Source organism: Somniosus microcephalus, chromosome 9 (assembly GCF_052327205.1).
Source record: "Somniosus microcephalus isolate GS21.2 chromosome 9, FLI_Smic_1.0, whole genome shotgun sequence".
Lineage (NCBI taxonomy): Eukaryota > Metazoa > Chordata > Chondrichthyes > Squaliformes > Somniosidae > Somniosus > Somniosus microcephalus.
This window is the reverse complement of record NC_140995.1, coordinates 181,320,127-181,345,911: the sequence shown is the minus strand read 5'-3', so window position 1 is coordinate 181,345,911 and position 25,785 is coordinate 181,320,127. Positions and strand designations below refer to the sequence as shown.

The following is a 25,785-nucleotide window of genomic DNA, read 5'->3' as shown; positions in this document are numbered from 1 at the left end:
AAATGACTATTCAGAATGAGGCATTCAATTCTGAGCTTACATAAAACAGAAGTGTCGCTGACGTGACTCCAAATCAGACAGTTTGATTCAAACCCCTCAAGACTCAATGCCTCAGCTGGGGAGCTTTGTCAGCTGCCAACTGGACCACTAAAGATGGAAGATTATACATAACTGACATATTTCAGCCTTGGGCAAGGAGGGGATAAACATCGGCAGCCTTGGCCCATTCCATCACACTTCCTGCTGACTGACCACAAAAAAAACCACTGAATCTAGCCAGCTGTAGCAGCCAGGAAGATACCGAGGGGCCTCCAAGGGGAATGAAAATATGCAGCTTTACTTTTAATTGATTGTCTCAATATGACTCTGAATGGTACTGTAACACATTATCAGGACAATTATTACAAGCCAAAAGGCATGAACAACAGCCACATTAAATTTAAAGCAATATAAAAAACACATGGGAAATGAATAATGGATGCATATCAATGTTTATCAAGTTTACTCCTTTCCTGGATTGGAAAAAATATCAATCTGCCAGGGTAATGTATTATTAAAGGTCAATTATTACTCATTTTAGCTTTTGTGCTGCAAGGCAAGTAGGCACTGTTGGCTTGTGAAGGGCTAAAATAAATCCCAAACCCAAATTACTAATAGCCAATGTTTTAAATTCTGGCACATTATGGATTCCTTACTAAAATTATATTCAAAATTAGTTTTTATTGCCAAATGCTTACTCTTTCCCACTTGCAATAAATTGATGATGTCATGGATTGAATCTCAACTTATATTATCTGTTCAGCCCATGACTTCATCCAAAAAAATAGTTTACTGTGATAGAGGGAAGCCTGCTCTGCCATTCTATAAGATCATGGCTGATCCTCAACCTCAACTCCACTTTCCCGCCCTATCCCCATATTCCCTGGAGTCCAAAAATCTATCTATCTCAGCCTTGAATATACTCAACGATTAAGCATCCACAGCCCTCTGGGGTAGAGAATTCCAAAGATTCACAACCCTCTGAGTGAAGAAATTCCTCCTCACCTCAGTCTTGAATGGCCGACCCCTTATCCCGAGACTATGCCCCCTAGTTCTAGACACTCCAGCCAGGGGAAACAACCCTGTTTTGTTCTGGTTCTGGATGGATAGACTAAAATAGGCCGACTGATTTTCCTCATCTTGCGATGTTGCACATATTCCAGAATATTGAGGGAAGCTGTGGGGGAGATAGGGGAGATGGTAACCATTATTTTCCAGATTTTTTTGGAAACGGGAAGTGTGCCAAAGATTTGGAAGATGGCACCCCTATAAAAGATAGGGGAGGAGAGATAAGCTCATATGCACATGGCATTAAAGGCAATGTAGCCGCATGGATAGAAAGATGGCTCGGCAACTGAAAGCAGAGAACAGGATGGTGGTTTGAATTATTAGGATGTGGATTGTGGCCTGCCCAGGTTTCTATGCTGGACCTTTATTTATTTTCCATTTATATACACATGACTTCAACATAGAGACAAGAAGAATATGTTTTGGTTGACGATAGCAAATTAAGTAGCCTGGCAAATCGTGAGGAAGAATGCAAGAGATTGTAGCAGAGCACAGGTTAGTTGGTAGAGTGGGAAGATTGGTGGCAGATGCAGTACGAAGCAAAGAAAAATAAAGTCAAATCAATCAATCAAATCAAATCAACTTTTTATTGTCATTGTTAGTGCACAAGTGCAGTACAACGAAATGTAGGCTTGCGGCTCCCGAGAGTGTACAATTTGGATTAGGACACTTAAACATTTCAACATACATTTGTACATATATATTAGCATAAATATGACCATAATAAAGTGCATCGGCAGATGTGCAGGCTTTAGTGTTTATTTGTGGAGTTCAGTAGGATGACAGCCCTGGGAAAGAAGCTGTTCCTAAATCTGGTCGTATGGGTGCGAATGCATCTGTAGCGTCTTCCAGATGGTAGGAGGGCGAACAGGCTGTGGCTGGGGTGGGTAGGGTCTTTGATGATGGACCGTGCCCTCCGTAGGCAGCGTTTCTGATATATATGTTCTATGGTCGGTAGCCGGGTGCCGGTAATGCGTTGGGCAGTTTTGGCTACCCGCTGCAGGGCTTTCCGGTCATGGGAGCTACAGCTGCCATACCATACCGTGATACAGTTTGTCAGGATGCTCTCTATAGTGCAGCGGTAGAAGTTAGAGAGGATCGGGGGTGACAGATTACATCCCTTCAGCCTCCTCAAGAAATATAGGCGCTGCTGGGCCTTCTTCACCAGAGAGGAGGTGTTGAGGGACCAGGAGAGGTCTTCCGTGATGTGGACTCCGAGGAACTTAAAGCTGGCCACCCTTTCCACCTCCGCCCCATTGATGTGGATGGGGGTGTGACTTCCGCCTTTGGACTTCCTGAAGTCCACGATTATTTCCTTTGTTTTCTTGGTGTTAAGGGCCAGGTTGTTGTCGGCGCACCACTTCACGAGATGCTGGACCTCCTCCCTGTAGGCTGACTCATCGTTGTTGGTGATCTGGCCTACTACCGTGGTGTCATCTGCAAACTTGATGATGGTGTTGGAACCATTAACAGCCACACAGTCGTGGGTGAAGAGGGAGTAGAGGAGGGGGCTCAGCACACATCCTTGTGGGGCCCCCGTGTTCAGGGTCGGGGGGGGGGGGGGGGGGGGGGGGGAGAGGTGTGGTTGCCTAATTTGACAGACTGGGGTCTGTTTGTTAGGAAGTCCAGGGTCCAGTTGCAGAGGGAAGTGTTCAGGCCAAGAGTTTGGAGTTTGGTGGCCAGCTTGTTGGGGACGATAGTGTTGAATGCTGAGCTGTAGTCTATAAACAACATTCTGATGTAGGTCTCCTTACCATCTAGGTGATTCAGTGCCGAGTGTAGAGCAGTAGTGATTGCATCCTCCGTTGATCTGTTTGCCCGATAGGCAAACTGGTGTTGGTCAAGGGAGGCAGGAACACTGGCTTTGATGTGAGCCAGGACCAGTCTCTCTCAACACTTCTTTATGATGGGTGGGAGTGCGACAGGTCGATAGTCGTTCAGACACATCACAGCCGCTTGTTTTGGCACAGGAATGATGGTGGCGGTCTTGAAGCATGTAGGGACTACTGCCTGGGCCAATGACAGGTTGAAGATGGCGGTGAAGACATCAGCCAGCTGATCAGCACATTCCTTGAGTACCCGTCCAGGGATGCTATCCGGTCCAGTAGCCTTTCGTGTGTTCACTCTGCGTAAAGCGCCCCTTACGTCGGAGGTCGACAGAGTGAGCACCTGGTCTTCCGGGGGTGGCAAGGCTTTGGTAGCCGGCTCCTTGTTGTCCCTGTCGAAGCGAGCGTAGAAGTTGTTAAGCTCCTCCGGAAGGGAGGCGTCGCTGACCGGGGGACTGGTGTTTTTGCCCTTGTAGTCAGTGAAGGCCTGGATGCCTTGCCACATGCGCCGGGGGTCCGAGTTGTTGCGGAAGTGATCCTCTATCCGCAGTGTCTGTTTCCATTTGGCAGTCCTGATACCCTTTTTTAGGTTGGTCCTAGCTGCTCTGTAAGCCGCCGCGTCGCCAGATTTAAATGCTGCGTCGCGTGCTTTCAACAGTGAGCGGACCTCTCCGTTCATCCAGGGTTTCTGGTTGGGGTATGACCTGATATTTTTGTGGGTCGTGACGACCTCGACGCAGCTGTTGATGTAGAATAGCACTGTGGATGCGTATTCCTCGATGTCATTGTGGGCAAACATGCCCCAATCAGTGCGTTCAAAGCAATCCTGAAGCTCCGATACTGCCCCCTCTGGCCATACTTTCACTGCTCTCATTGATGTTCTCTCTCTTTTGATGAGCGGTGAAAGTAGTACATTTTGAGAGAAAGAACGTATGCCTTAAATGGTAAGATTCTTAACAGCGATATCTAGGGGATGCAAATATACAGATCTTTATATGGTGAGGGTGTAAGTAGAAAAGACCATTAAATATGCATATGGAGCAATGAAAACAAAAGCACTGGAGTTATGTTTAATTGGTACAAGTTGGCTGGACTACAGTTGGAGTATTGCATAAAATTCTGAACATTCCTTTACAGGAAGAGCCATGGAAAGAGTACAGCAAAGATTCATTAGAATGATACCAGGAATAAGGAATTCTAGTTATTAAAGAAATTATTTTTTTCCCCCCCACTGAAACAAAAAAGATTAAGAGAAATCTAATCGAGGTTTATAGCATTATGAAAGGTTTCAAGTGGGAAAATAATGAAAGTTTGCTTCCGCTGGTTGGCAAATGGGTAACCAGGGGGCAAAAACTCAGGGTTTTCACTCAAAGAATGAAGGGGAAAGATGAAAGAATTTTTTTAAGACAGAGGATTGATGAAACATGGAACGCTTTGCTTCAAATGGCAATCAAGGCAGAATTGAGCAGTATTTGAAATGAAAGAATCTAAAAGGATACAGTGAAAAAGACAGGGAAATAGGATTAGAGTAGATAGCTCCAGTTAAAGAACTGGCCCTGGCACCCAGCCGGACGATTTTGCTCCTCTCTGCGACCAGCGAACTGCCTCTTGGGGCGTGATTAGTGTCCACAGCACGCCAGTCGACTTCTGATGACGCCAGAGGACCAATATCGCGTGCTCCTTTTGCCAATCGGTTCAGGCCTGGCAGTCGCTGTCGCCGCTCAATTCACGCCCGAAAACAGATGCAAATGAATTTCCAGGCCATCTGGTGGGAAAGTGCGTTTTAACCCCTTGTAGTCTGATTCTAGCCTTATTGTTTTAATTATTGTACTTTGGTTTTCTTGCTGTGTCCAACACTGAGATCAATTGATTTTTGTTAGGTAAGGGTATCAAGGGATTATGGAGCAAAGGCGGGTAAATGGAGTTGAGGTACAGATCGGCCATGATCTAACTGAATGGCGGAACAGGCTCAGGGGGGCTGAATGACCGGCTCCCATTCCTATGTTCCTTAGTGCTTCTATTATCAAATTTGTGAATAAGCCTTTTAGTTTCGGCTAGACTACACACCTTTTAGAGAAAATATCAGAACAGAGTGGGCACCCCATGTGATCTCCAGTGGCTGGTATCACAATGAAAGGGTAATGGTTATTCTGTGCAGGCAGGTTTCTGTCCATAGAAGGTCGGGTCTGCTTTTGGAAATCACATTTTTTTTTGTTACTATGAATGCAAGTTAAAAAGTGTTGGGAGAAAGCACATACTAACACCCTCCATATCTGAACAGGAAAACTCAGAGTGAGTTTTAGCTGGAATGCTCTGTACCATCAAGCACCCCTGCTAACATGCACTGTCGAACCGCACACATGAAGTATGGCCACTTGGGTGAGGTACCGAGGTCTGCCTGGCAGATAAAATAGTACATCGTCAGGTTGAGAGAGAAAAAGAAACAAGTGCTGGATAACGCCTGAGCTTTAACAGGGCACTGGAGCTCTGCACGGTGAGGAAAATGACACATTTTTGAAAAATATAAAAACAATCTTTATGAGAGTAATTCCTGAAATTATGTATTCAATAATTAAAACAAGCACATCATTAGTCCAGTTATTTCACTGTCCAACGAGATGCTGCTATGGTCTCACGTGGTTTTCTATTGATGAGATCGGTATTATTGATTACTGTGGTTTACTTTTATTAATTATGACCAGATAGATATTTATGGGCTCCATGCATCTTGATGGGGAATGAGGTGGGTCAAGTGGAGCAAGTGTCAGTAGGGGAACATTTAGGGAACAGTGATCATAGTATCATAAGGTTTAGATTAGCTATGGAAAAGGACAGGGAGCAATCTAGAGTAAAAATAATTAATTGGGGAAGGCCAATTTCAGTGGGATGAGAACGGATCTGACCCAGGTAAATTGGAATCAAAGATTGGCAGGCAAAACTGTAATGGAACAATGGGCTGCCTTTAAAGAGGAAATAGTTCGGGTACAGTCATGGTACATTCCCACTAGGGGAAAGGTAGGGCAACTAAAGTCAGAGCTCCCTGGATGTCGAAAGAGATAGAGAGTAAGATGAAGCAGAAAAGGAGCCGTATGACAGATGTCAGGTCGAGAATACATCTGAGAATCAGGCTAAATATAGAAAGTTCAGAGGAGAAGTAAAAAAGAAAATAAGAGGGGCAAAGAGAGGGTATGAGAATAGAATGGCAGCTAACATAAAAGGTAATCCAAAAGTCTTCTATAGGCATATAAATAGTAAATGGGTAGTAAGGGGAGGGATGGGGCCGATTAGGGACCAAAAAGGAGACCTACACATGGAGGCAGAGAGTATGGCTGGGGTGCTAATGAATACTTTGCATCTGTCTTTACCAAGGGAGAAGATGCTGCCACAGACATAGTGAAGGAGAAGGTAGAGGAGATACTGGATGGGATAAAAATTGATAACAAGGAGGTACTAGAAAGGCTGACTATACTTAAAAGTAGATAAGTCATCAGAACCAGATGGGATGCATCCTAGGATGCTGATGGAAGTAATTGTGGAGGTACTGGCCATAATCTTCCAATCCTCCTTAGAAACGGGGGTGGTGCCAGAGGACTGGAGAATTGCAAATGTTACACCCTTGTTCAAAAAAGGGTGTAAAGATAAACCCAGCAACTACAGGCCAGTCAGTTTAACCTCGGTAGTGGGGAAGCTTTTAGAATCAATAATCAGGGACAAAATTAACAGTCACTTGGACAAGTGTGGATTAATTAAGGAAAGCCAGCATGGATTTGTTAAAGGCAAATCGTGTTTAACCAACTTGATCGAGTTTTTTTATGAGGTAACAGAGAGGGTTGATGAGGGCAATGCAGTTGGCGTGGTGTACATAGATTTCCAAAAGGCGTTTGACAAAGTGCCACATAATAGGCTTGCCAGCAAAGTTGAAGCCCATGAAATAAAAGGGACAGTGGCAGCATGGATACGAAATTGGCTAAGTGACAAGAAACAGAGAGTAGTGGTGAGCGGTTCTTTTTTGGACTGAAGGAAGGTATACAGTGGTGTTCCCCAGGGGTCGGTTCTAGGACCACTGCTTTTCCTGATAGAGAGAGACCTAGGGGTATATGTGCACAACGCGTTGAAGGTGGCAGGAGAGGTTAAGAAAGCAGTTAAAAAAGCGTACGGGATCCTGGGCTTCATGAATAAAGGTATAGAGTACAAAAGCGTGGAAATTAGGATGAACCTGTATAAAACACTGGTTCGGCCTCAACTGGAGTATTGTGAAGATTGTGAAGAGATTTGATGGAGGTGTTCAAAATCATGAGGGGTTTGGATAGAGAGAAACTTTCCCCAATGGCAGAAGGGTCGAGAACCAGAGGACAAAGATTTAAGGTGATTGGCAGAAGAACCAAAGGCGACACGAGGAAAAACTTTTTTACTCAGCGAGTGGTTAGGATCTGGAATGCACTGCCTGAAAGGGTGGTGGAGGCAAGCTCAATCACAGCTTTCAAAAGGGAATTGGATAAGTACCTGAAGGAAAAAGATTTGCAGGGCTGCGGGGGAGTGAGGTCAGCTGAACTGCTCTTGCAGAGAGCCGGCACGGGCTCGACGAGCCGAATGGCCTTCTTCCGTGCTGTAACTATTCTATTATTGCCGCCTTCGAACAGATCACTTGCTTGCCTTGTCAGATGATGAATGGTGTGTAGCCTGGGAATACTGAAACAACTGGGGTGAGATTTAACAATCTAAATAACTGAACATAGTGTTTGAATAGGATCCCGTCATCAGTCAAGTAGGTTTCTCACCCAACATTCGTATTTCATATCAAGAAATAAAGGCTCCACCAAAAACATTGCAAAGTAGCGCTAGCTATAAATATCAAACTATGTCTAGTTCAAAAAAAATCAATTGGGAAGAGACATAAAAACCTTAGAGCAATATATACTTGCATAACGAAAAGTTTAAATCTCCTTTTCACATCGAGCAGAAAATAAGCTGACCCAGGAATAGGGCTTCTTGTACAGAGGACAGGGCCAAAATATTTTTCACCATTCAAAACAAGCATCTCATTTCCGCCAAGGTCTGCAAACCTAATTTACTGTATATTTTTTTTTTGCTTACTCCATATTATTGTCCCCTCCTGTCTTTTAGATATTCTCAGATTACACACCCTTCCCCAGCCAAGAAGATAAGCAGGTGATCTTCTCCCAAATCTCTGACAAAGCTATTCTTAGTTAAGCCGGTCATTAACAGGTATGTGACACAAACTCAATCTGGGCTCTCCTTCTGAATTTCCCTACTTCACTGAAAGAAGAGTTTTCCCTCCCTGGCCATCCATTAGCACACCTGAAACTTAGAATCGTGAGGAGAATCTGGGAGCTAGTTCTGACCTACCTACCTCCGTGGAACAATGTAATGTGTTGCACCCATTTTCTGTGCGTTGCTAAATAATAAGAGGATTATAAAACAGAAGTACAGCAATGGAGAGGAAAAAAGGATGTTCCTTTTCCCCCAAAATATTCTAAAAGAAACTAAATAAATATTTGCATACTGCTTTCCTACATTACAGCAGTGGCTACACTTCAAATGTACTTCATTGGCTGTAAAGTGCATTGGGACGTCCTGTGGCTGTGAAAGGTGCTATATAAATGTACTACATTGGCTATAAAGTGCGTTGGGACGTCCTGTGGCTGTGAAAGGTGCTATATAAATGTACTACATTGGCTATAAAGTGCTTTGGGACGTCCTGTGGCTGTGAAAGGCGCTATATAAATGTACTGCATTGGCTATAAAGTGCTTTGGGACGTCCTGTGGCTGTGAAAGGCGCTATATAAATGTACTACATTGGCTATAAAGTGCTTTGGGACGTCCTGTGATTGTGAAAGGCGCTATATAAATGCAAGTCTTTCTATTTTCTTTTAATGCATAAGTGCAAATACAGACTGCAATCTGGTTTTCACTAAGGATAGTATCCTTATGTCCTTGTATCTAATATTGTCAACAGTCAAGTTGAAGCCTACATGTACCCCTTTGAAGTATCTATCTGTAGAAAACAAAGCCCCTACCTGCACCAAATGGGTTCCGGTGTCATCTGCACTCTGCCCGACCTCTGATTGCCTCGTCTTCTCTTCATGTACAGCAGTTTCATCAATGCTCGCCACATTCACCAACAGGAACGTATCACCTAACAAACAGTCATCCAACTTTGGCTGTAACTTCTTGGCAAATGGATCAGGATGGCAGCACCAGTGTTCCACCAAATCATTCCAATTTCCACTAGGCAACGGTAGAACTCTCTGAAACATCCTACGTGCAAATTATCACATCATTAGAGTCATAGGGGGTAAACGTCAGTTGCTTTGCGCCTCCTGTTAGCACCCCAAAGGGGGCGCGACTCCATTTTTCCCCCATAGAAACTGCCATGCTTGCCTTAGCACTTCAACAGCAAAAAATAAAATCGTGAAAAACATTCTCAATTGATATGTGGTCAATGTAAGACTTATCACACAATAAGCTTACTGTTATAAAAGGTAAAAGTACATTTCACTAAAATTAACATCACTAAAGATAAATAGTTGAGGATTTGTACCATTATAAGCAGATCGCCCAGGGCATTGCTCGTGATAAATCAGATGATAAGTTGGTTAGTAAGGACAATTTTACATCATGCAAAAGGTTAGTATCTATTACTCTGCTGCGACAGTGAAGTGGGTGCCATTTAATGCTGGAAAGACCAACTTCTGTCAAGTAAGCAATGGACAAGGTAAGAATTTAATTGCTCTAATGTTGCAACTCTCACTTTCTTTGTGCAACAAACAAAGTTATTCAGAGGTTACAGAGATTTTGGCTCGTGTGTCAAATGAATGCTTTTGTTTCTTTATGTTTTTTTTGTTTTCTGTGTGACAGAAATTTGAGTGTGATGCTTGAAATGTGATGGGGAGCAATGCATGCTAAATGTTTTTATATTAGTCAAAGGCCTAGAAATTCATCTCGGGCGGCGCCAAGAGACGGGCGGTATTGGGTCGGCCGCCCATTATACGCAGCGCCTGATATTCAGTTCCACTGACTGTAACAGAACTGAATATCAGGCGCTGCGTAAAACGGGCGGCCAAGCCGATACCGCCCGCGACGAATTTCTAGCCCAAAGTATATTATGTGGTTCTAATTTTAAATCAGGTTTTAAAACAGTTAGAGTAACCCTCAACTTGACTCTGCCACTCGGCACCATATGCCTCACACTCTGATACAACAAAGGTTACAATGGTGACTTGAGACTATTCTCTCCATCTTATAGGATGTGCCAGGCAGCAGATGGGGACAGGCTGTACACATGTAGAAATGGCTACACTCCCAAGTGGGAACCTAAATTCTCAGTGGCCCCAATGAAATAGCAGAAATGCAACTTTGCTTTTACTGGAACCAGTAAAGACAGAACACTTTAATTGACAATATTAGCAATTCTACTACGACCAAATCTCACCCGAGACATACTGCTCTTTAAAAGTTCTCTAAGCCACAGAAAGAAATACTTGCATTTATATAGCGCATTTCACGACCAAGGACGGCCCAAAGCACTTTGCAGCCAATGAAATATGAAATACATTTAAAGTGGAGTCACTGTTGTAATGTAGGAAAACACAGCATCCAATTTGCGCACAGCAAGCTCCCACAAACAGCAGTGAGATAAATGACCAGATAATCGGTTGTAGTGCTGTTGGTTGAGGGATAAATATTGGACAGGGCACCAGGAGAACTCCCTTGCTCTTCTTTGAAAAGAGCTATGCAATCTTTTACATCCACCTGAAAGGGCAGACTGAGCCTCGGCTTAACATCTCATCTGAAAGACAGCTCCTCCGACAGTGCAGCACTCCCTCAGAACTGCACTGAAGTGTCAGCCTAAATTATGTGCTCAAGTCTCTGCTGTGGGACTTGAACCCACAACCTTCTGACTCAGAGGTGAAAGTGCTCCCACCGAGACAAGGCTGACACCTAACACAACTTTCAATATTGAATAATATATTAACTATACACATATACTATTTCTGTTACCGATGCCTTTCCACTGCCACCCATGTGAAAAATAGATCAAAAAGTTGCCTTACTGCTTCTTGAGTACAGATTGTCCGCAGGTCTGGCACCGAAAGATATAGCGTGCCTGGGCCTCCAAGGTTCCTATCACAGTTGGAACCAGCTCTAAAGAAACATTAAATGTTAATTATTATTGGATAATACTTGAGATGAATGCTTCAAAATTAAGATTTATATGCTACAACAAGAAAGTAATGCTTTTTCAGCATTTAAAATATAAGTTTTGTCAGAGATTTAATATATGCCCAAATAGCAAAGCATATGGGATCTTGGGCTTCATAAATAGAGGTATTGAGTACAAAAGTAGAGAAGTTATGCTGAACCTTTATAAAGCGCTGGTTAGGCCACAACTGGAGTATTGCGTCCAGTTCTGGTCACCACACTTTAGGAAGGGTGTGAAGGCACTTGAGAGGGTGCAGAGGAGATTTATCAGAATGGTTCCGGGGATGGGGGATCTTAGCTACAAGGACAGGTTGGAGAAGCTGGATTTGTTTTCATTAAAGCAAAGGAGGTTGAGGGGTGATTTGATAGAGTTGTACAAGATTATCACTGGTTTGGATAGGCTAGATGGGGAAACGCTGTTCCCACTAGTTGATGGTACAAGGACTAGGGGACACAGATTTAAGGTTTTGGGCAAGAGATACAGGGGGGATGTGAGTAAAAACTTTTTTACGCAGCCAGTGGTGATGACCTGGAACTTGCTGCCAATGGAAGTGGTGGAAGCGGAGACACTCAGAGGGAAAAGTTCAGTTGCTTTGCGCCTCCAGTTAGCGCCCCAAGAGGGCGCAAAACAACTAGCGCCCGGGCGCGGCACCGCCAACACCTCCTGCGAAATTCAGCAGGAGGTTAGCGGTGGCGGTAACCGTTAGCATCCCGCAGCGCTTTGCCATCGGCGATGACGTCATCGCCGTGCGCAGCGTCCCGCTCGCGCCCCAGCCACGATCTTCGGTGGCCCCCCATTTGACTTACCGCCAGACGCTATGTCCGACAGGGTCAGGGGGGGCTACCTGCGGCAGGGGTGGCGCTAGTTAAAGGGGAGGTGGCGGGCGGCCATTTTTGTTGCTGGCCACCTGCCAGCACCTGCCCCCGTTGCCATCCCCGGCCCCCATGAAGTCCCAGAGTGCCAGGCTCGTTTGCCAGCACTCCTGATCCCTGGTGGCCCAGCAGGGGAGCAAGGCCTGCAGTACTGCGGTGCAACGTGCCGCAGCGCATGGCTTGATGTGGCACGTAGCGCCACGATATTCCCTCGCAGCGCCCCAAGAGGGAGGTGGGGCGCTTCCAGTAGTGCCCGCTTCCCTCTTAGGGTGCTACCACTCAATTTCAGCTGCGGGGGCGCTAATTTTTTACCAGGCGAAGTTAGTGCCCCAAAGGGGGCGCGACTCAATTTTTCCCCCTCAATGTTTTCAAGGGGAGACTGGATAGGGACTTGAGGGAAATAAACTTGCAGGGCTACAGGGATAGAGTGGGGGAATGGGACTGACTTGATTGCTCTACAGAGAGCCAGCAGGGACTCAATGGATCGAATGGCCTCCTTCTGTGCTATTATGACTCCAGGGGGGAGAAATTTGGTTGCTTTGCACCTCCTGGTAGTGCCCTAACAGGGTGCAAAGCAACTAGTGCCCGGGCGCAGTGCCACCAATGCCTCCCGCGAAATTCAGCGGGAGGTTAGCGGCGGCAGTAGCCGTTAGCGCCCCATGACGCTGTGCCGCCGGCGATGACGTCATCGGTGTGCACAGCGCCCCGCTCGCAATCTTCGGTAGCGCCCCCTGAATTACCGCCGGACGCTATGTCCAACAGTGTCAGGGGGGCCTACCTGCGGCCGGGGTGGCACTATTTAAAGGCGAGGTACCAGGCGGCCATTTTTGTTGCTGGCTGCCTGCCAGCATCTGCCTCCGTTGCCATCCCTGGCCTCCTGAGCAGCAGCACCCCCCCCACCACCACAGTGCCGGCTGCGCTCCATGAGCAAGGCCGCTCCTGTTTAAGAAGGGGAGGAAGGCCTGCAGTACTGCGGCATGATATTCCCTCACAGCGCCCCAAGAGGGAGGCAGGGCGCCCCGCTTCCCTCTTGGGACACTACTGATGAATTCGGCCCCGGGGGGCGCTAATTTTTTTGGGGCGCTAGAAAGGGAACGCGACTCAATTTTTCCCCCATGACTCTATGATCTTCATACATAAATATTATTAATAACTTGCCACTTAAAAAAAACACAATGGGCCTGAAATTACGGTGCTTTCGACAACGTACGCTGTAGGAAGCTTCAGAAAGGCCCCGCAAGTTCCAGGTTTCTGCATGCGCATGCTGAAAACCCTGAACTTGCAATCGGTCAGGTTTCGCATCGACAGATCCATCACACCCGCTGCAAAAACACTTTCTCTGGTGCAGAGTTGTGCTATTTGCCCAGCGAATGCCCACCAAACCCTTACGTCTGGTAAAAGCAGGCGTTAGGCCTGCTTTTACCAGCGTAACGGTTAAAATAAATATTTAAATAAAAAAAATTAAATGGTTAAAACATACATACATTTAAAATTAGTTTAGATAAATTATGGCCCGTTTTTAAATGTTTAAATTTATTTTCAAAAAATTAAATTTTTATTTTAAATGCTTAATTAAAGGGTCTTTTAATTAATTTTGAACATGGGCACATTTATTTTTTATTTAAATGGTGTGAAATTTTATTTATTGGGGGATTTCTATTATGCTAATGGGGATTCCTTACATAAATGGAATCCCCATAAGCATCATAGGAGTCCCCCTTTGTCATTGGTTGACCGGGCCCACGTGATCCCGGGGACGCTTCCGAACCACATGCGCCCCGGGATCCATGGGCCTTTACGCCTGCAGGCCCAGGACCCAAAGAGTCCGAAGCTCCGGAGACACCAGGTACATTCAGATTTTTTTTTTCGGTTGGGAGCCTTTTTGTTCTGGTACGCCTCCAACCGCAAATTCAGGGCCAATCTTTTCAGCCACACACGCTTTGTCTGCTTGCAGGAATAACAGCCCAAAGTTACATTTTACACTGTGTGTTACTGTACCATAACCAATGCACTTAACAGTCCTTCCCTCCAACAGTATTCTTTCTATTCCAGAAAAATAACTCTTACTTTTCATGCATTGATATTTTTTTGTTTTAAAGCATATCAGTAATGATTTGTGACATTTAGTATTAACAATGCGGCGCCCGTCAATCACTGTAACATCACACCTGCAAGGCCCGTCCCCTCGAGCTCAGTTTCTATTACTGTCATGACACAGTTACTAACTGAAGTGCCTACCCCACAACCCTGACTGGCAAATATGCTTCAAGCAAAAAATGATAATGGAATTACTGGTGGCTGACAGTCCAAGTTTCTATCCGTGAATAAACAGACTATATAATTCACAATCGCCTCAGGCATGAGTGAACTATGCTCAACTTAGAAACAAGCAGAAAACTCATAGAACAAGACCCGTCATCGAATATTATAAGCATATGTGAAAACAACTGAGAAGATATATTAAAAAGGATGTACAAGTACACAACTGCTAGAAAAGGCCTGCTCTCACACTGTGCTCAGCCACCAGCTCAACACAGTAATGGCGATGAAACGTCTTGCTCAGATTTTTCATTCCGCTTATAAACTGATTGTGAGTCACTCATCCCTGAGCTGCCTGTCAATTTATTCATGGATTCAAAATTTGTACAACCTGTCCCTCAAAGCACTAACAAGCAGAGAAATGGAAGTTACCAGTGAGTCAGTAAGTGAAATAACACTGACAGACCATGAAACCATTCTGTAGACTATACTTGTCCTTCAACAGATTGGTCTGCATCTGCAGTTCTAACTTCCAAAAGGGAAGCAATTTAGGAGATTAGAATTCTATATTAATCTAACAGTTATAAGCAGGAAATGATTTAGGATATTAGAATTTAGGCTTGGGTACGAATTTATCCTCTGCACAGAACTCTGGGTAGCATTATGTTTGACACATACAGTATTTGGAAAGTTTTTTTTGTCCTTCAGTCTTACCCCTCCCTCTTTGGGACGCAGTTGAGGTACAACAGTCCTCAACCAATGGATTATTCTTACAATACAAGCCTGGACAGTGAGAATTGGTTGGATATTCAGTCAATGGGAGCCATCGTATCCAAAGTTCAAGCTGTCCTCCACCCCTGCATGCACATTTATGAACTTCCAGCAGGTGTCACTGGCATGCAGTCAGGAGTCGAAACCTCATCGGTTTTTTCCCCCGCTCTTAGCCCAGGGAGGTCGGGCCCAACCGTGCATCGCTATCAGCTAACTCAGCGGAGATTAAAACTGGGGCCCCTCCTGATCACATGGTGCTGTTAACCATTGAGCCACAGGTTGGGGGGGGGGGGCGAATTTGCTGTGCTGTGGTAAATCACGCCACGGGAGCTCTGAATGAGTTCACGTGATGGGAAAAGCGCTTCCTAGTTTGCCACGCTTTTGCACGTTAAGGATTGACCGGGTCACATTTATTATATGACCGAATCAAAATACGGACTTTAACCAATCTAAAGCTCAAAGAGCTGACCTTTGAAGCCAGTTTGCAGCCAATGAAATCTCTATTTTCGGACGTTTCTCCCAGCTGTAAAATTCATTGTGGGAGGCAGGAGGAAGGTGAAAGAAGGCAAGTAAAGAATTAGATTAAATAAATTGTGAGATTGGATGAAAAGAACATTTATTCTATTTTAATTAATTAAATTAAGAGAATGGTGAAGAGGAGCGACAGGGGAAAGGAACACAGGGTAAGCAAAAGTAAACTGCTTACATTTTTTATGTAAAATTATATTTGAAGTGGGTTATATATTGCAAAACTTTCCTGATATTCGAACAGCTTTGTTACTATAATCTTAGTTTATGTTTGAATGTTCAAGGTGTGTGAACCACTAGCTTAAAAAACTGGTGGGCCAGGAATTGTCCATTTCTCTGATCCAGCCAGCAGCCTAAAGGCTGACTATGAAATGTAACTATCTGCTGGGCTTTTGGGTAAATAATAATAATAATCTTGTGTAAATTGTGAGATTTTTAAATTGCAGACTATATTGGACAATAATTTTCAACATGATTAATTTAGTCAAAAATATAAGACAGTCACCTGCAGGTCTATCGATCTGAACTTGCAGCCTCATGTGTAATCCATCTCCCGTAATGTACTGGAGACTGCGGCAAGAGGGAGGAACAACTCTGACCCCTACTGGCAAATCTAAGCTCGCACACTTCTCAGCAGTCCGAAGATGTATGGATGATAGGCCGAGAGTAACTTGCAATTCTGAGTAATTCTCTGGGAAGTTCCTGCTCAAAGAATACAACGCATTATTTTCGTTGACCCACACTCAAACAGCACTGAAGCAAGTCCGCCCACTGTAGCCTAGAGATACAACATCCATAGTCGAAACACGCCTACCTCTCTGAATACATTATTCTAATCCTTACATGAGAGATTATCTTGTGAACATCATTTAATTTCAGATGATGATAACAGTGCAAAATTATGCAGATTCAATTAGCAGTCAAGCTGCATACTAAGTACCTGGCTAGAGGTGGCTAGATTTTTCATTAGCAGTTTCGCTAAGTCCGATTATTCACTGTCAAGGATAATACTATATTATGCATCGGCTAATAAAACTTAGACTGTAGAGCAACGTGTTAGGTTTATATCAATTATCCTGAGCCCTGTAGGTTTATATCAGTTATCCTGAGCCCTGTAGGTTTATATCAATTATCCTGAGCCCTGTAGGTTTAGATCAATTATCCTGAGCCCTGTAGGTTTAGATCAGTTATCCTGAGCCCTGTAGGTTTATATCAATTATCCTGAGCCCTGTAGGTTTAGATCAATTATCCTGAGCCCTGTAGGTTTAGATCAGTTATCCTGAGCCCTGTAGGTTTAGATCAATTATCCTGAGCCCTGTAGGTTTAGATCAATTATCCTGAGCCCTGTAGGTTTATATCAATTATCCTGAGCCCTGTAGGTTTAGATCAGTTATCCTGAGCCCTGTAGGTTTATATCAATTATCCTGAGCCCTGTAGGTTTAGATCAATTATCCTGAGCCCTGTAGGTTTAGATCAATTATCCTGAGCCCTGTAGGTTTAGATCAGTTATCCTGAGCCCTGTAGGTTTAGATCAGTTATCCTGAGCCCTGTAGGTTTATATCAGTTATCCTGAGCCCTGTAGGTTTAGATCAATTATCCTGAGCCCTGTAGGTTTATATCAATTATCCTGAGCCCTGTCGGTTTAGATCAATTATCCTGAGCCCTGTAGGTTTATATCAGTTATCCTGAGCCCTGTAGGTTTATATCAGTTATCCTGAGCCCTGTAGGTTTATATCAATTATCCTGAGCCCTGTAGGTTTAGATCAATTATCCTGAGCCCTGTAGGTTTAGATCAATTATCCTGAGCCCTGTAGGTTTAGATCAATTATCCTGAGCCCTGTAGGTTTAGATCAATTATCCTGAGCCCTGTCGGTTTAGATCAATTATCCTGAGCCCTGTAGGTTTAGATCAGTTATCCTGAGCCCTGTAGGTTTATATCAATTATCCTGAGCCCTGTAGGTTTATATCAATTATCCTGAGCCCTGTAGGTTTATATCAATTATCCTGAGCCCTGTAGGTTTATATCAGTTATCCTGAGCCCTGTAGGTTTAGATCAGTTATCCTGAGCCCTGTAGGTTTATATCAGTTATCCTGAGCCCTGTAGGTTTAGATCAATTATCCTGAGCCCTGTAGGTTTATATCAGTTATCCTGAGCCCTGTAGGTTTAGATCAATTATCCTGAGCCCTGTAGGTTTAGATCAATTATCCTGAGCCCTGTAGGTTTATATCAATTATCCTGAGCCCTGTAGGTTTATATCAGTTATCCTGAGCCCTGTAGGTTTATATCAATTATCCTGAGCCCTGTAGGTTTAGATCAATTATCCTGAGCCCTGTAGGTTTATATCAATTATCCTGAGCCCTGTAGGTTTATATCAGTTATCCTGAGCCCTGTAGGTTTATATCAATTATCCTGAGCCCTGTAGGTTTATATCAATTATCCTGAGCCCTGTAGGTTTAGATCAATTATCCTGAGCCCTGTAGGTTTAGATCAGTTATCCTGAGCCCTGTAGGTTTATATCAATTATCCTGAGCCCTGTAGGTTTAGATCAGTTATCCTGAGCCCTGTAGGTTTATATCAATTATCCTGAGCCCTGTAGGTTTATATCAGTTATCCTGAGCCCTGTAGGTTTAGATCAGTTATCCTGAGCCCTGTAGGTTTATATCAATTATCCTGAGCCCTGTAGGTTTATATCAGTTATCCTGAGCCCTGTAGGTTTAGATCAGTTATCCTGAGCCCTGTAGGTTTAGATCAATTATCCTGAGCCCTGTAGGTTTAGATCAATTATCCTGAGCCCTGTAGGTTTAGATCAGTTATCCTGAGCCCTGTAGGTTTAGATCAGTTATCCTGAGCCCTGTAGGTTTATATCAGTTATCCTGAGCCCTGTAGGTTTAGATCAATTATCCTGAGCCCTGTAGGTTTAGATCAGTTATCCTGAGCCCTGTAGGTTTATATCAATTATCCTGAGCCCTGTAGGTTTAGATCAGTTATCCTGAGCCCTGTAGGTTTAGATCAGTTATCCTGAGCCCTGTAGTTTTAGATCAGTTATCCTGAGCCCTGTAGGTTTATATCAGTTATCCTGAGCCCTGTAGGTTTAGATCAGTTATCCTGAGCCCTGTAGGTTTAGATCAATTATCCTGAGCCCTGTAGGTTTATATCAATTATCCTGAGCCCTGTAGGTTTATATCAATTATCCTGAGCCCTGTAGGTTTATATCAATTATCCTGAGCCCTGTAGGTTTAGATCAGTTATCCTGAGCCCTGTAGGTTTATATCAATTATCCTGAGCCCTGTAGGTTTCGATCAGTTATCCTGAGCCCTGTAGGTTTATATCAATTATCCTGAGCCCTGTAGGTTTAGATCAATTATCCTGAGCCCTGTAGGTTTAGATCAGTTATCCTGAGCCCTGTAGGTTTAGATCAGTTATCCTGAGCCCTGTAGGTTTAGATCAGTTATCCTGAGCCCTGTAGGTTTAGATCAATTATCCTGAGCCCTGTAGGTTTAGATCAGTTATCCTGAGCCCTGTAGGTTTAGATCAGTTATCCTGAGCCCTGTAGGTTTAGATCAGTTATCCTGAGCCCTGTAGGTTTAGATCAGTTATCCTGAGCCCTGTAGGTTTAGATCAGTTATCCTGAGCCCTGTAGGTTTAGATCAGTTATCCTGAGCCCTGTAGGTTTAGATCAGTTATCCTGAGCCCTGTAGGTTTAGATCAGTTATCCTGAGCCCTGTAGGTTTATATCAATTATCCTGAGCCCTGTAGGTTTAGATCAGTTATCCTGAGCCCTGTAGGTTTAGATCAATTATCCTGAGCCCTGTAGGTTTAGATCAGTTATCCTGAGCCCTGTAGGTTTAGATCAATTATCCTGAGCCCTGTAGGTTTAGATCAGTTATCCTGAGCCCTGTAGGTTTATATCAATTATCCTGAGCCCTGTAGGTTTATATCAATTATCCTGAGCCCTGTAGGTTTATATCAATTATCCTGAGCCCTGTAGGTTTATATCAGTTATCCTGAGCCCTGTAGGTTTAGATCAGTTATCCTGAGCCCTGTAGGTTTAGATCAATTATTATCCTGAGCCCTGTAGGTTTAGATCAGTTATCCTGAGCCCTGTAGGTTTATATCAATTATTATCCTGAGCCCTGTAATGGCAAAAGTAACTCAAGACCAATAAGAATGTATTAGAATAACAAACTATCACAAATCAGGCCAATTTCAATGAATGCCTGTCAGGTGATATGACATGCGTTTTTATACTTGGTGCACAATAAATACCTGTATCACAGGAACATAAGTGACAAATTACAACGTGCATCTATATAGCGCCTTTATCACAGTAAAATGTCCCAAGGCGCTTCACAGAAGAATAACCAGGAAAATCGATGCTCAACCAAGGAAGGTTTGTGCCTTTCCCTTTTTTTCTCTCCCACATGGCAGCTGTCTCTCATTCTGCCAGCGTATTTCACACTTCATCTAGAGCCAGCCTTTGTCTCTTTACCTGTCCTATTACCATCTCGTCTTGTCTTGAATATCTCTTAATGTCTCTTCACCTCTCACAGACCTTCCCTTTTGTTCTTTCATCCCCTCCCCCATTCCTGCTTTTCAATCTGTTCCATTTCCTGCTTTTTTCTCAGGTCTTGACAAAGGGTTTTGACCTGAAACGTTAACTCTGTTTCTCTCTCCACGGATGTTGCCTGGCCTGCTGAGTTTTTCCAGCGTTTTCGGTTGTTATATTGAAGATTTATAAGCTTGGTTAAGAGGTGGATTTTAAGGAGAGTCTTCAAGGAGGACAAGGAGGCGGAGAGGCTTAAGGAGTGAATCCGAGAGCGGGGGCCCAGACGGCGGAATGTACAGCCACCAATGGTGGGGTGAAGGGGATGGATGCACAAGGGGCCAGTCAGAGGAGCAGACAGTTTAGAAGAGGGTGCAGTATGGCTGGAGGAGGTTACAGAGATAGGGAAGGGTAAGGTTATAGAGGGATTTGAACATAAGGATTGGGATTGTAAATTTGAGGTGCTGGGGAACTGGGAACCAAATGTAGGTCAGCGGACAGAGGCGATGGGTGGGTGGGGCTTGATGCAGGATAGAATACTGACTGCAGATCTTTGGATGAGGTGAAATTTATGGAAGGTAGAGGATGAGAGGCTGGTCAGGAGAGCATTGGAATAGTCGAGCCTATAGGCGGCAAAGTCCTCGAGCAGGGTTTCAGCATTAAGTGGGTTAAGGTAGGGGTGGATGTTACGGAGGTGGAAGGAGGCAGTCTTTGCAACGGAAAGGATATGGTGTGGTCAGAAGTTCAGCTCAGCTCAGCTCAGGGTCAAATAGGATGCTGAGGTTACAAGCCTGAGAGAGCTGCCGGAAGGGGATGGAATCGGTGGCTAGGGCCGAAGATGATGGCTTTGCTCTTCCCAACGTTACCTGGAGGAAGCTGCAGCTCAAAGGCAGTGGAGAGCTTGAGAGTGGTGGTGGAGAGGTAGAGAATACCCAGTTTACCACACATGAAGAGCCCCTTCATTACCAGCTCTTCTTCACTTGCAATAGGAACTGCATGTTTATCACTATTTCCCTTACAGTCTATCATTGATTTATGACATGCGAAGTTTCTTTTTGTTTTTTAACTGTTGTAGATAATCGGTTAACATCAGTGAATGACGAATGACAAGTGTGCATTTAGTCTGGGTTTTAATCCACCAAAGAACAGTTTGCTTGGAGACAAATGAAGTGATGAAACTATCCATGGTGTACTATGCTCATTACTGCCATTAAAGTGTGCGCTTTTGATTGGGGCAGGAAAGATAACAGAGTGTGCATTAAAGAAAGTGGCCAAGCTAGTCCAATACACGATCCATTTCTGGTGTTTTCAATCCAAAAAGAACAAACTTGCATTTATATGACATATTTCAGATCCTTGGGATGTCCCAAATGCTTTACCACCGCTGAATTAGTTTTAAAGTGTAACTACTGTTGTTTTGTGGTCAAAAGTTGCAGCCAATTTATACATAGCAAGGTCACAAACACACAGACAGTAAGTGAGATAAATAATCAATTTATCTGTTTGTGAGGTTGCCTGAGGGACAAACATTGGCCAGGTCACTGGGAGAACTCGCTACTCTTCTTCGAATAGAGCCAGGAGATCTTTAGCATCCAGCTGGGCCAGCAGACAGGGTCTCAATTTCATGGCTCATCCAAAAGACGGCAACCTCCAACTCCTCTGAGCTTGATCACAGAGCTTGGAGACAAAGCTGGGTGAACACAATTGGAGTGGATCGCAAGCAGAGTGGAAGAATTTGGTGATAGCAGAAATCGGTGGAGAGGAGGAAGGCGGTTGAGGCGTCTAACTGAAAAGGAGGAATGGAGCTACAGAGCCCAAGGACTCTAAGTTAATAGGCCCAAGAGCGGGCCTGCGGGACAGCGAGAGGAGCGGGCGGAGATAAATGTAGGCCTGAGAGCCCGGAGGGAGCACGAGCATCAGGGAGCAAGGTAGAAGAACCTAAAGTGACATCAGCACAAGGGAGGGAGCTGATACGTGAGTAGCTAGTGATTTTTTTAAAGTCTTGAGTTTATTTCTGTTAAGTGAGTTAACAGTCTATTAAATAGAGGCATGGCAGGGCACCTCAGTCCTGTGGCATGCACACCTTGTGCCATGTGGGAACCCCAGGACGCTTCCTGTGTCCTGCACAACCACATGTGCAGGAAGTGTCGTCAGCTGGAGGAGCTCGAGCTCCAGGTTTCGGAGCTTGAGCAGCAGCTGGCGTCACTGCATCCATGAGGCCGAGAGCCATGTTTCAGGAGGCGGTCACCACGCAGTTTAAGTGTGTGCAGGCAGAGAGGGAATGGGTGACCACCAGACAGACAAGGAGGACCAAGCAGGTGGTGCAGGAGTCCCCTGCGGCCACAGACGTGATTCCTGGATGGTACGTTGCCTTCCTGTTGCCAGGGTCAAGGATGTCACGGAGCAGCTGCAGGACATTGAGGGGGGAGGGTGAACAGCCAGAGGGCAATGCGGTTGATGTGGTGTACAGGGACTTCCAAAAGGCGTTTGATGAAGAGCCACATAATAGGCTTGCCAGCAAAGTTGAAGCCCGTGGAATAAAAGGGATAGTGGCAGTGTGGATACAAAATTGGCTAAGTGACAGGAAACAGAGAGTAGTGATGAATGGTTGTTTTTTGGACTGGATGAAGATATACAATGGAGTTCCCCAGGGGTCGGTACTGGGACCACTGCATCTCTTGATATATATTAATGACTTGAACTTGGGTGTACAGGGCACAATTTCAAAATATGCAGACACAAAGCTGGGTGGGCGTGTGTGCTGTGAGGAGGATGCCGAGAAACTCCAGTATGATTTGGACAGGTTGGGTGATTGGGCAGAAGCATGGCAGATGCAATATAACGTGGATAAATGTGAGGTTATCCACTTTGGTGTCAAAAACAAGGCAGCAGATTATTATCTGAATGGCAATAGATTGGGAGAAGGGGAAGTGCAACGAGACCTGGGCGTCCTTCTGCACCAGTTGCTGAAGGTAAGCATGCAGGTGCAGCAGGCGGTTAAGGCGGCAAATGGTATGTTGGCCTTCGTAGCAAGAGGGTTTGAGTACAGGAACAAGGATGTCTTGCTGCAGTTGTACAGGGCCTTGGTGAGACCACATCTTGAGTATTGTGTGCAGTTTTGGTCGCCTTATCTGAGGATGTTCTTGCCATGGAAGGAGTGCAGCGAAGATTCACCAGGCTGACACCTGGGATGGCAGGAATGACGTATGAGGAGAGATTGGGTCGATTGGGCTTGTACTCGCTGGAGTTTAGAAGAATGAGAGGGGATCTCATTGAAACTTATAAAATTCTAACAGGACTAGTCAGACTAGATGCAGGAAGGTTGTTCCCGATGGTCGGGGAGTCCAGAACCAGGGGTCACAGTCTAAGGATAAGGGGTAAGCCATTTAGGACAGAGATGAGGAGGAATTTCTTCATCCAGAGAGTGGTGAACCTGTGGAATTCTCTACCACAGAAGGCAGTAGAGGCCAATTCATTAAATATATTCAAGAAGGAGTTGGATATATTTCTTGAGGCTCAAGGGATATGGGGAGAAAGCAGGGACAGGGTACTGAATTTGGATGATCAGCCATGATCGCATTAAATGGCGGAGCGGGCTCAAGGGGCCGAATGGCCTACTCCTGCTCCTATCTTCTATGTTTCTATGTCACAAAACTTGGAAATATAGTGAACAGTGAGGAGGATAAGGATAGACTTCAAGAGGACATAGACAGGCTGGTGGAATGGGCAGGCACGTGGCAGATGAAATTTAACGCAGAAAAGTGCGAAGTGATACATTTTGGTCAGAAGAGCGAGGAGAAGCAATATAAACTAAAGGCTACAATTCTAAAGGGGGTGCATGAACAGAGAGACCTGGGGGTATATGTGCACAAATTGTTGAAGGTGGCAGGGCAGGTTGAAAAAGCGATTAAAAAAGCATACGGGATCCTAGGCTTTATAAATAGAGGCATAGAGTACAAAAGCAAGGAAGTTATGATGAACCTTTATAAAAGACTGGTTCGACCTCAACTGGAGTATTGTGTCCAATTCTGGGCACCGCACTTTAGGAAGGATGTTAAGGCCTTAGAGGGTGCAGAAAAGATTTACTAGAATGGTTCCAGGGATGAGGGACTTCAGTTACATGGATAGACTGGAGAAGCTGGGGTTGTTCTCCTTAGAGCAGAGAAGGTTGAGAGGAGATTTGATAGAGGTGTTCAAAATCATGAGGGGTCGAGACAGAGTAGATAGAGAGAAACTGTTCCCATTGGCGGAAAGGTCGAGAACCAGAGGACACAGATTTAAGATGATTGGCAGAAGACCAAAGGCGACATGAGGGAAAACCTTTTTACGCAGCGAGTGGTTAGGATCAGGAATACAATGCCTGAAAGGGTGGTAGAGGCAGACTCAATCGTGGCTTTCAAAAGGGAACTGGATAAGTACCTGAAGGAAAAAAAATTGCAGGGCTACGGGGAAAGGGCGAAGGAGTGGGACTGGCTGAAGTGCTCTTGCAGAGAGCCGGCACGGGCTCGACGGGCTGAATGGCCTCCTTCAGTGCTGTAACCATTCTATGATTCTAACAGTGCAGCATTGCCTGTGGGTTGAAGCCCCACTATATACTTGTGCAGAAGTCTCAGCTAACACTTCAGCCCAGTCCTAAATTGTCAATGTGCATCTGGTTAGGTTTTCACCCAAATAACAGAAAATGCTGGAAACACTCAGCAGGTCAGGCAGCATCGTGGAAAGAGAAACAGAGTCAACGAAGGGTCATTGACCTGAAACATTAACTCCGTTTCTCTCTCCACGATGCTGCCTGACCTGCTCAGTGTTTCCAGCATTTTCTGTTGTTATTTCTGTTTTTCCAGCATCCGCAGTATTTTGCTATTGTATTAGGTTTTCTCCCATACAGCTTACCAACTAAAAAGCAATGAATTCTCATTGCTAAATACTCGACAGGAAATCCTCATTCCTCCATTGAAAAACAGTATAAATTATTCAGATCTTGACGATCAATGTAAGCAAACGCACTCAAATCTATTTTTAAAATCCACAAACAAGTTTTGAAATTACCACACCGATCATTTGAAAAAAAAAAGTTACCCAAATACTAAGTGCCCGCTTTGCGTGCTGTTTCTGATCTCTAAGAAAACCCGCGGCTGGGTTAGCTTTGTCTCCATTTCCCCCTCGAGCCCTGGGTCAGTGCAGATCCGGGGAAACACTGAATGAAATGTCAGAGAGTAGCACCCAAGCAGCGCGCGGCACCCTCCTTGGAACTCCGGCCCAAGCCCAGGTGCACGCGGCTCCCTCCTTGGAACTCCGGCCCAGGCGCACGCGCGGCTCCCTCCTTGGAACTCCGGCCCAGGCGCACGCGCGGCTCCCTCCTTGGAACTCCGGCCCAGGCGCACGCGTGGCTCCCTCCTTGGAACTCCGGCCCAGGTGCACGCGCGGCTCCCTCCTTGGAACTCCGGCCCAGGTGCGTGCGCGCGCACGCCGCCAACTCTCACCCCCCTCCCTCTCTCTCACGTTCCACTCGGCAAAGGCCGAAGAGCCGCATTCAGGATAAAACCCTTACACTGAGAGCAAAAATAAACAGCGCCCCCTGCGGCCCAGGAAGGTGCACGGCCTCTGAATCCTGTCGATAGGCACTACCTTTGATCCTCTTTTGGTTAGAACCAGTT

At 45.0% G+C, this 25,785-nt stretch overlaps 1 protein-coding gene across 3 annotated transcripts in view; it reads right to left on the bottom strand.

The window, feature by feature from the left end:
- The window catches only part of ube3d (ubiquitin protein ligase E3D), a 182,129-nt gene extending 156,753 nt beyond the window's left edge, over nucleotides 1-25,376 (bottom strand). For all 3 annotated transcript variants that reach the window (XM_085997668.1, XM_085997669.1, XM_085997667.1), the window contains exons 1-4: nucleotides 25,208-25,376; nucleotides 16,093-16,289; nucleotides 11,009-11,099; nucleotides 8,972-9,212 (exon numbers count right to left, since the gene is read on the bottom strand). In XM_085997668.1, coding sequence (XP_085853794.1) covers nucleotides 8,972-9,212; nucleotides 11,009-11,099; nucleotides 16,093-16,289; nucleotides 25,208-25,284 — 606 coding nt within the window. In that variant the 5' untranslated portion in view covers nucleotides 25,285-25,376. The remainder of the gene's footprint in view (nucleotides 1-8,971; nucleotides 9,213-11,008; nucleotides 11,100-16,092; nucleotides 16,290-25,207) is intronic.
- Nucleotides 25,377-25,785: the final 409 nt, after the last annotated feature.